General features: G+C 46.1%; 1 protein-coding gene across 1 annotated transcript; it reads right to left on the bottom strand.

The window, feature by feature from the left end:
- Positions 1 to 310: 310 nt before the first annotated feature.
- Positions 311 to 9,826, bottom strand: LOC125091780 (homeobox protein Hox-A11-like). The gene is made up of 3 exons (XM_047715758.1): positions 8,885 to 9,826; positions 5,087 to 5,132; positions 311 to 517 (listed from the first exon to the last, which is right to left on the bottom strand). The coding sequence occupies exons 1-3, from the start codon at positions 9,718 to 9,720 to the stop codon at positions 401 to 403; spliced, it is 999 nt and encodes a 332-aa protein (XP_047571714.1). The 5' UTR covers positions 9,721 to 9,826; the 3' UTR covers positions 311 to 400.
- Between the last annotated feature and the right edge of the window lie 1,004 nt (positions 9,827 to 10,830).

Genomic DNA, 10,830 nt, shown 5'->3' on the forward strand with positions numbered 1-10,830 from the left:
CCTTTGTCCTCACCCACCGCCGAGTCCACCCCTACTCTGCCTTTAAAAACTCTGACTGTAATCTGGTTCGGGGTCCAGGTCCCTACTCCGCTGTGTCGGGTATACTTGGGCCCAAGCTTAAGCTTGTCAAATAAACCCTCATGTGATTACATCGGTATTGGCTCCTTGGTGGTCTCTCAGACGTGAAAACTCGGGCATAACACCTTGTCGTTCTGTTTCAACGGCATTTCCTTATCAATTTACGTACAGACCCTACTTGCCCCCATTTGGTTCACAAAGACAAATGCATGCAGAACTTGCCTCTTTATTGATAATGCAACTATAAGGGAGATAGGGAGTAGGGTGTCAGTGACACAAGAAGAACCTATCTCCACTTTGGCTTCTGAACGAGGGTGGCATTCTAGGGCCCATCCAGCATGAAGATGAAAAGGTGGTCCAGGTTAGCCGGTGGTGCATTTCTGAGCGTTGCCGCTCTCTCATCTCTCCTACACTTGGCTCTTCTGTTCTTAAACCACACCTGCAATCAAAGGGGAAAAGGGATCAGTTTAACATACTGGACACTTAATGTCATTATAGAAAAAACCTTACATGCAATTGTATATGTCATGGAGATTTTACACGTCGCACCAAGGGAAGCTATTTACTCAGGAAAGTTAACACAAGACCCCCTCCCTTTAGCTCATCCTTAGTGAGCACCAGCTATGTGCCAGGTTCTGGAATAGGCTTATTGCTTTGTCTCTCTCCTCCTGATTTCAATATTCAAATGGTTTTTTTCAGGTATTGGACGCAGGTCTAGCTTATGATCTGGTCTAGCCCTGGGTCCTTGTTGTTGACCCAACACTTGGTAATAGGGTAAAAAAAGGTCTGTATCCTGACAGCAGATCCCCAGCCATCCAGTTACCTTCTGTCCCCTCCTCACTACAGAGAGAGTTTTGGGGTGTTTTGGGGTGCAACATAGGCATTGTAAATAGTGGGCCCTATTGAAAGTTATATTGACAGGAACGGTCCCTGTTTGAAAGGCTTATCTGCAGCACAAAGTCAATTACTAATAGGAGGAAAAGCGTTGGTTTTTTAGACAGATTTCCTTCAAGGATGTCTGAGGGGTCATTAGTCCTCTGAAACCTCTTGACAGTTAAAAAGTAGTCTGGCAAAGGAAGGCCCTAGTCTTGGGGTCCCATGGAGTTCGTGGGGTCTCATGGAGCATGTCTAGCTGGGACACAAGAGTTGCTGAAACCATGAACGCTGCCTTGAATTTAGCCTGTAGTCAAGGAAAGTGTAGACCAACTTGACTGAAATTAACTAAAATGCTCACCGATCTCTGGCCACCCAGGCGTTGAGGGGAAAGAGGCAGACCACCGTGGCCACTGTCAGTTCTGCATACTCCAGCCTGGCCCACTCTACAAACCTTCCCGGGCTCAGAGCCAGCCAGGTCAGCTTGCTCTGCTCTGGATACAGTTCTGGGATCCTGGACTGCAAGTGTTGATGTCCGGTGGGCAGCTTATCCTAGGTACTGCTATTCAACCAGGAGTTCCCAATCTCACCCCTTATCCTTTTTTTTTTTAAGATTTTATTTATTTATTTGACAGACAGAGATCTCAAGTAGGCAGAGAGGCAGGCAGAGAGAGAGGAGGAAGCAGGCTCCCCGCTGAACAGAGAGCCCGATGTGGGGCTCGATCCCAGGACCCTGGGATCAGGACCCGAGCTGAAGGCAGAGGCTTTAACCCACTGAGCCACCCAGGCGCCCCCCACCCCTTATTCTTTTTTTTTTTAAAGATTTTATTTATTTATTTGTCAGAGAGAGAGCGAGAGAGAGCGAGCACAGGCAGACAGAGTGGCAGGCAGAGGCAGAGGGAGAAGCAGGCTCCCCACAGAACAAGGAGCCCGATGTGGGACTCGATCCCAGGACGCTGGGATCATGACCTGAGCCCAAGGCAGCTGCTTAACCAACTGAGCCACCCAGGCGTCCCCCCACCCCTTATTCTTAAGGCAAGAAGGTGGAACACGCATTTTAGGAGGACAGTTGACAACAATGAGGGTAAGGGGTCATAAAATGGTTCCGTTCCTTTCTACATATCTGCCAACTATTTTTGCAAACAAACACACAAACAAAACTGTCAGACTTCACTGTCTTCTCAGTGTCCTAGTTTATGGGGTTAACATTGTATTTAAATCCTTTCAGAAGTTTCCAAACTGCACATGGGGCTTTTTCTCCTGGCCTGAGGCCTCATGTTTGCTCTCCTACTTTAAGATTGGTAGTATTTGGGGAGGCCTGGTTGGCTCAGTTGGTTAAGTGTCTGCTTTCAGCTCAGGTGATGATCCCTGGGTCCTGGGATGGAGTCCCGCATCAGGCTCCCTCCTCAGCAAGGAGCTTGCTTCTCCCTCTGCCTACTGCTCCCCCTGCTTGTGGCTCTCTCCCTCTCTCTCTGACAAATAAATAATATCTTTTTTTAAAAAAATTGGTGGTATTTCTGTGGCAGAAATACATAATTTCAACAAGGCCAGTGTAATAGAGCTTGTTTTGGGGGGATCCAAGTGTACCAGTGGTCAGACCTCCATAAACATAAAGTAAAGCCCCATAGCTAGCTGTAGTCTCAATGTTGGTTTCACAAAAACAGTTCTATTTGCAAGACAAAGGAGGAAAACCATATATTAAGTTTCTTGGGGGAAATTCATGCTGTAAGGTTTGGAAATACATGGGAACACTAAGTTTTTTCCCTGATTTGTTTCTTGGGGCTTATGTTCCCTTCAGAATGCCATGGAGAGAGCACACATAAACCCAGGAAGAAGAAAAAGCTAGTTCACCAAACCTTACATTTCCCTTTTCCTCTGCACATGCCTTGTCAGCTGAAAAAGAGCTCCCAACCTCCTCCCAACTTTTCCAATCTGAGCCAGGCCTGGGACCCCAGTCTCTGGGATTGGGATGTCATTACTCAATGGTCAGCTTTGTGGGGCTGATTTTCAGATACTCCTACCACCAGATCTGCAACTCCTTCTCTTTTAAAAAAAAATTTTTAAGTTTATTTATTTATTTTTTTAGTAATCTCTACACATAATGTGGGCCTCAAACCCACAACCCTGAGATCAAGAGTCACGTACTCCTCCAACCGAGCTAGCCAATGCCCTTCCAGCTCCTCACATGCACTCTGCAGCAAAGCCAACACGCCCATCCTCATTTCATTTCCTTTCTGTTTTGGGCAAATACCACTTTGAAATAACTCAAATGGGTTTGGGGGTTTGTTTGATTTTTTGGTCACCTTTTTATCCCGTGACCTACAAATTAGTCAACACAGCCTGAGGGAATAAAAGTAAAAATAACATTATTTTTAAAAAGATAACATAATGAATCTACCCCGAAATAAGGCCCACCCAAACCCCAAACAAATTCCATAAAACTCAACTTTTCAAAATAGTATCGCCAAAATGAAAAAAAAAAAATCCTTGAAGTTTAGAAGTCCTCAAGAGAATATCTCTTACACATTTAGCAGATGCGTAACACTGAATTTGTGTTGTGTCTGTAAGGTCTGTTTTGGCTATATATAAGTCTTCTCTAACCTTTTTGCCCTTCTCAGGTCAATTACCATTCATTCAATATTGGTTTTTTGGCTTGTTTCTTTCATTCTTTAGACAAATTTCCGAAGCTTGCAAACTCTGCCCCCCCCCAGTCTCACACATAACGTGTATTCACATTCTAGCCACACTTTCAGGTTGATACATCGAAGTATTCCAGAAAATTAAAACGTAGAGCTGCCACTCTACACCACTTTACCAAACACTTAAAAACAATGGTAGGAGGCCCAGGTACTTGGACTTTGAAGCTGTCTCCCCCGATCGGTCTCACCACCACTAAACAGACATTAGTTACTTATACAATGTGTTCTGAGGATAACTTTCTCCCTCACCCCAATGTTTATAAATTCACCCACTTAGCTAAGAGTTTATGTTTGCCTTTAATTTAGTACAAGTGAACCCTCTCATAACTGGCTCCTCTCTGCATTAATTTGAACACTTCCACAGTCAGCCTGAGCCCCAGTATGACTCCACACAGAAGTACTCTCTGAAGGGTATCTGTTTGAAGGAGTTGAACTCTATCAAATATACACATATACATGTATATATGCACTATAGAGACACAAGGATATACCATCTATATGTTTGCAAAATGCACACATGCACACATGTATATGTATTTAATTTTGCATAAAGAATAGGAGAAGCAATTCATTTCTTCTTTTCCTTTGAGAAATCATGTTCCCTGGGGCGCCTGGGTGGCTTAGTAGGTTAAACATCTGCCTTCAGCTCAGGTGATGATCCCAGGGTCTTGGGATTGAGCCCCGCATCGGGCTCCCTGCTCAGTGGGGAGCCTGCTTCTCCCTCTCCCTTTCCCTCTCCCCCTGCTTGTGTTCCCTCTCACTGTGTCTCTCTCTATCAAATAAATAAATAAAATCTTTAAAAAAAAAAAAGGAAATCATGTTCTCTCTGGTAATGTCAAATATCCATAAGCTGGAGTTCACATATCCCATTTTCTACCCACAAAGACTCCTAAAGTCAACTTATTTGCCAGTGTTAAAAAAAGATAACTGAAATGCACCAACTTGAGAATGTCTAGGACAAGAGTGTCTGAGTCTCTTTTTTTTTTAAAGATTTTATTTACTTATTTGACAGAGAGAAATCACAAGTAGGCAGAGAGGCAGATAGAGAGAGAGGAGGAAGCAGGCTCCCTGCTGAGCAGAAAGCCCGATGTGGGGCTCGAACCCAGGACCTGGGATCATGACCTGAGCTGAAGGCAGCGGCTTAACCCACTGAGCCACCCAGGCGCCCCTGAGTCTTTTTTTTTTTTTTAAAGATTTTATTTATTTATTTGACAGACAGAGATCACAAGTAGGCAGAGAGGCAGGCAGAGAGAGAGGAAGAAGCAGGCTCCCTGCTAAGCAGAGAGCCTGATGCAGGGCTTGATCCCAGGACCCTGGGATCATGACCCGAGCTGAAGGCAGAGGCTTTAACCCACTGAGCCACCCAGGTGCCTCTAGAGTGTCTGAGTCTTAAAGCCAGTATTAAAATGGCTGCCACACCATCCAGGTTTACTGACCTGCACTCGGGTTTCAGTCACACCCATGCGTCTTGCAAGTTCCCGTCTGAGGAGAGAAAACCACACATGTTTAGTATTTGGAGTTGTGGATAAAATAAAATGTATGAGATACATATTATGCTTGCTTTAAAATGTGTACCCTCTCCCTCAAGACCCTCCCCAAGTAAACCTTTCTGTTATTTCCAGCTCCAGGCTTGCTTTATAGATGGTTTCCCCTCAAAATTTGAGGTGGCATCAAAAACTTGGAAGTCAAGATAAATAATTTTAATGCACTATTAAAAAAAATAAGAATTGATGCAAAAAAATCTATGGTGAACAAATTATCACAATTTTATTTTTTTCTATTATTTTTAAAGTAGTCTCTATGCCCAACATGGAGCTTGAACTCGCTACCTTGAAATCAAGAGTTGTGTGCTCTACTGGACTTAGCCACCCAGGTGCCCCTCCCTCTAAATTTTATTTATTTCTTTTTTAAATAGGCTCTATGCCCTATGTGGGGCTCAAACTCATGACCTCGAGATCAGGAGTCACACGGTCTTCCAACTGAGCCAGCCAGGCACCCCCTCCCTCAAGATTTTATTTTACTATGTTTTAAAAATATTTTATTTATTTATTTGACAGAGAGAACACAAGCAGGGGGAACAGCAGGCAGAAGAAGAAACAGACTCCCCTCTGAGCAGGGAGCCTGATGCAGGACTCGATCCCAGGAACCTAAGATCATGACCCAAGCTGAAGGCAGACGATTAACTCACTAAGCCACCCAGGCACCCTGTCCTCAAGATTTTAAATGAAAGCATCCAGCACTGCAGTTGCAGGAGACTACCTTATTCTCCTTACCCTATTCCAATAAAATCTTATTTACAAAAAGCCTCCAATACAGATAATAAAAGGAAAAAATGTATAAATTAGAGTACATCAAAATTTAAAACTTCTGGGGCACCTGGATGGCTCAGTTGGCTAAGTGTCTGCCTTCAGTTCAGGTCATGATCCCAGGGTCCTGGGATGGAGTCCCACATCAGGCTCTCTGTTCAGCTGGGAGCCTGCTTCTCCCTCTCCCTTTGCCCCTCTCCCTGCTTATGTTTGTGCTCCCTCTCTCTCTCTCTCTGTCAAATAAATAAATAAAATCTTTAAAAAAAGACAAATACTGCCTAATTCCACTTGTATGAGGTGCTTAGTGTAATCAAAATCATAGACAGAAAGTAAAATGGTGGTTACCAGGATTACCAGATTACCGGGAACAGGGGAGGGGGTGCACTCAATCAATTCCACCTGCTGAGACACCCAGGCACCTCGAGTATACAAGTCTTGATCTCGGGGCTGTGAGTTCAAGCCCCACGTTGGGTATAGAGATTACTTAAAAATCAAATCTTAAAAAAAGATGAAAATAACAAGTGTTGGGGCACCTGGGTGGCTCAGTCGGTTTAGCATCCAACTCTTGATTTTGGCTCAGGTTATGATCTCAGGGTCGTAAGATCAAGCCCTGCATTGGGCTCCTGGTGAGTGTGGAGCCTGCTTAAGGTTCTCTGTCTCTCTCTGCCCCTCCCACTGCTTGCACACACACACACACACACACACACACACACACACTCACTCACTGAAAAGAAAATAAAAAGAAAATAACAAATGCTAACAAGAATATGAAGAAATTGAAATCCTTGTGCATTGCTAGTGGGAATATAAAATGGTGCGGCCACCGTGGAACACAGCAGAACAGCTGCTCAAGAAATTAAAAACAGGATTACCATATGATCTAGTAATTCGTTTCTGGGTATATACCCAAAATAATCAAAAATAGTGACGCCAACTGCTAATTGCGCACCCATGTTCATAACCGCATTACTCATGATAGCCAAAAGATAGAAGCAACTCAAGTGTCCATTAATAAATGAACAGATAAATAAAATATGGTATTTACAAACAATGGAATATTACTCAGCCCTAAAAGGGAAGAAAAGTCTGAGACGTGCTACATCATGGACAAACCCTAAGGACATCACACTAGGTGAAATACACCAGTCATAAAATGAAAAGCACTGTGTAATTCCACTTAAAGGAAGCACCTACAATAGTCAAATTCATCAAAACACAAAGTAAAAAGGTGATTGTCAGGGGCTGGGGGAGACAGGGGAATAGTGAGTGTTCACTGTGTATTCTTTTAGTTTTGCAAGGTGAAAAGAGTTCTGGGGGTGCCTGGGTGGCTCAATCATTAAGTGTCTGCCTTCGGCTCAGGTCATGATCCCAGGGTCCTGGGATTAAGCCCCGCATCAGTCTCCCTGCTCCACAGGAAACTTGTTTCTCCCTCTCCCACTCCCCCTGCTTGTGCTCCTTCTCTCACTGTCTCTCTATGTCAAATAAATAAATACAAAATTTTTTAATAAATAAATAAAAATGATTACAAAAAGAGTTTTGGAGATTAGTTGTACAAAAATATAAATGTAATTACTACTACTGAACTGTACACTTAAAAATGGTTAAGATAATAAATTTTATCTTTATGTATATTTTACCACAATTTATTGTTTTTTAAAGTTTGTTAAATTTTTTTTAGTAATCTCAACACCCAAGTGAGGCTCAAACTCAGGACCCCCGAGATCAAGAGCTGCACCATCCTCCGATTGAGCCAGTCAGGAGCCCCTATTTTACCACAGGTTTTTAAAGAAGATTTTATTTATTTATTTGACAAGAGCAAGAGAGGAAGAAAGAGAGAGCACTAGCAGAGGGAGCAGCAGGCAGAGGGAGAAGCAAACACCCTACAAAGCCGGGAGCTGGATCCGGGGTCGATTCCACGATCCCGGTATCATGACCAAAGCCGAAAGCAGACACTTAACCGACCAAGCCAGCCAGGCGCCCCGAGTCTTTTTTTTTTTTTTCTTTTCTTTTCTTTAAGTTTAAGTACTCTGTACTCCCATTTTTAGTATATGTGCTGCCGAAGCGAGCACAAGTACTCTGTACCCCCAATGTGGGGCTCCTACTCACAAGCATTGGAGTCAAGAGTCGTGGGCTCTCTCAACTGAGCCAGGCAGATGCCCTACCACAATTTAAAAAACAAAACCAGGGGTCCTGGGATCGAGCCCCACATTGGGCTCTCTGCTCAGGGGGGAGCCTACTACCCCCCCCAATTGTAATCTCTGTCTATCAAATAAAATCTTTAAACCAGAAGCGCCTGGGTGGCTCAGTTAAGCGTCTGCCTTCTGCTCAAGTCATGAGCCCAGGGTTCTGAGGTCCAATCCTACATCAGGTTCCCCACTCCGCGGGAAGCTTGCTTTTTCCTCCCGCCCCTCCCCCCCCCACCACTTGTGTTCCCTCTCTCGCTGTCTCTCTCTGTCAAATAAGTAACTAAAATCTTTTTTTTTTTTAAGATTTTTTATTTACTTGACAGAGAGAGATCACAAGCAGGCAGAGAGGCAGGCAGAGAGAGAGGAGGAAGCAGGTTCTCCGCTGAGCAGAGAGCCCGATGCGGGGCTTGATCCCAGGACCCTGAGATCATGACCTGAGCCGAAGGCAGTGGCTCAACCCGCTGACCCACCCAGGCGCCCCAGTAACCAAAATCTTTTTAAAAAAATAAAAAGTAAAACCAAAGACCACCCACCACATTTTCCAGACTTGTTTCACGTAATTACCCTATAAAAGTATTTCCCTTGATGCACCGAAGGCGTTCTCCTTCCCTCACCCGTTTACCTTCGTTTTAAGAGGGAAAGGAGGAGGCTGAGGGGAGGGGGAGGGGTAGGAAACAAAGATTCCTGGAAATAAGCCCAAGGTCCCTGGAAAGCCAGACACCTCCCGGGGCAAGCTTCTCACCTTGCGACCACATCTGGGTATTGGGTGTGCTGGAAAACGCTTTCCAGCTCCTGAACCTGCATCGGCGTGAACTTATTGCGCTGGACTCCTCGCCTGCTCCGGGGCTGCGGAGCCTCAGCAGCCGCTGCTTGTGGTAGCTCTTCGGGCTGCTGCTGCCCCAGCTCCTGGACGCCACCGCTGACCTCGTGGTCCCCTTCGCCCTCACAGCTCACGATCTCTTCATGGTTGATGTTTTCTTCATTGTGGATGTCGCTTTCAAGGTTGACGTTGCTTTGAAAGTTGATGTTACCTTCAGAGTTGAGGTCTCCTTGAAAGTTGAGGTCGCCTTGAAAGTTGGGGTCGCCTTGAAAGTTGAGGTCGCCTTGAAAGTTGGGGTCGCCTTGAAAGTTGAGGTCGCCTTGAAAGTTGGGATCCCCTTGAAAGTTGAGGTCGCCTTGAAAATTGGGGTCGCCTGGAAAGTTGAGGTCGCCTGGAAAATTGAGGTCGCCTGGAAAGTTGAGGTCGCCTGGAAAATCGAGGTCGTCTAGAAAGTTGAGGTCGCCTGGAAAATTGAGGTCGCCTGGAAAGTTGAGGTCGTCTTGAAAGTTGAGGTCGCCTTGAAAACTGAGGTTGCCTTGAAAGTTGAGGTTGCTTTCAAAGTTGAGATCGCCTTCGTAGTTGACGCCACCTTCGTGGTTGATGTTGCCCACAAAGCTTGGATTTCCTTCAGGAATGTGGCCTCTTTCGGCTTCTGGTGCTGCGCCCTGCACAGATTCCACTTCGTACATTCCCAGCCAGTAGCTGGGGTCGTAGTAGTCACCGGGGTCATAGTAGCTGCCTCTGGGCAGAGGCTCCATGACCGTGGTGAGCTGAAGTCCAGCGCTTCCACAAACCCTCTGGTGGTTGAGAACAGAGCTGCAGAGCTGCTGGTCCTCTTTTGGAGCCTTCTGGGATTCCTCAGGGTTTGGGGCAGGTTCAATGCCCGCGCACTCCCCCTTAAAGGATTGCTATTGGCTTTCCCTTTCCCGCCAATTGCGGTGGGTGGGACTTAGGCACACAAGTGGTCGGGGCGTGGCCAAAATGTAGGCACTATGGGAAAGATGGGTGTTGGTAGGGGGCTGGGGTGTGTGGAGAATGGGGGCTCTAATTTACAGCTCAGTTTACCAGTCCCCGACTTGACCAGAGTGTCGGCTCTGAGGAAGGGGCTGTACTGGATGATGCAAACTCATCTGGGGGCAATGGATGGGGGGGGCTTTGGGGGGGAAAGGTGGGGGCTTCACACTACCTACAGGAATGCTGGTAGAAAAGTTTGGAAAAGTCTCATGGTCGAACCCTCTCTCTTTGGCAGCCTGCACACACCACAGGTTAGAGATTAAGCTAAAATGATTAACTGAGTTTCTGCAAGGACACGGAAAGCAGAGCCTGCTATGTTCCTGGGGGCGCCCGGAGTGGGATCTCGGGGCGGGGTTTGTGAAGCATTCTGGGTAAGATGCGCTTCACAAGAAATCTAATATGCTTCTTGAAAAAGTTCAAGTACTCCAGATTTTTGGTGATGAATTCACATCAGAGTGCAAGTGTAGACCCCGTCCCCCCCCCGCCAGTGCTTAATGCACCCAAAAAACCTAGTACATTTTACTAGCTTTGGATACAACAATGGGGGGGGTGCATCTTCACTAATGTTCCACGCCAGTCTGTGGTAGCAGGTCCCCAGCGCAAATTCTGCCGGTTCCTGGGCTGGGCTCCTCATCAACCCAGGTGATTTTCCACCTTTCCCCGCTGCTGGTCCCTCTTTCCTCGCCCTCCCCCAGCCTCTCCACCCCCTTTCTTAAAAATATCAACCTGGGGGCGCCTGGGTCGCTCAGTGGGTTAAGCCCCTGCCTCGGCTCAGGTCATGATCTCCGGGTCCTGGGATCGAGCTCCGCATCGGGCTCTCTGCTCAGCAGGGAGCCTGCTTCCCCTTCTCTCTC

Source organism: Lutra lutra, chromosome X (assembly GCF_902655055.1).
Source record: "Lutra lutra chromosome X, mLutLut1.2, whole genome shotgun sequence".
In the NCBI taxonomy this organism is placed as follows: Eukaryota; Metazoa; Chordata; class Mammalia; order Carnivora; family Mustelidae; genus Lutra; species Lutra lutra.

Coding starts and splice junctions, on each gene's coding strand:
- LOC125091780 (XM_047715758.1), bottom strand. CDS start 9,720: ATGGAGCCTCTGCCCAGAGGCAGCTACTATGACCCCGGTGACTACTAC. Junction 5,133..8,884: donor TACCCAGATGTGGTCGCAAG/GTGAGAAGCTTG, acceptor TTCTCTCCTCAG/ACGGGAACTTGCAAGACGCA. Junction 518..5,086: donor TGACTGAAACCCGAGTGCAG/GTCAGTAAACCT, acceptor CTTTGATTGCAG/GTGTGGTTTAAGAACAGAAG.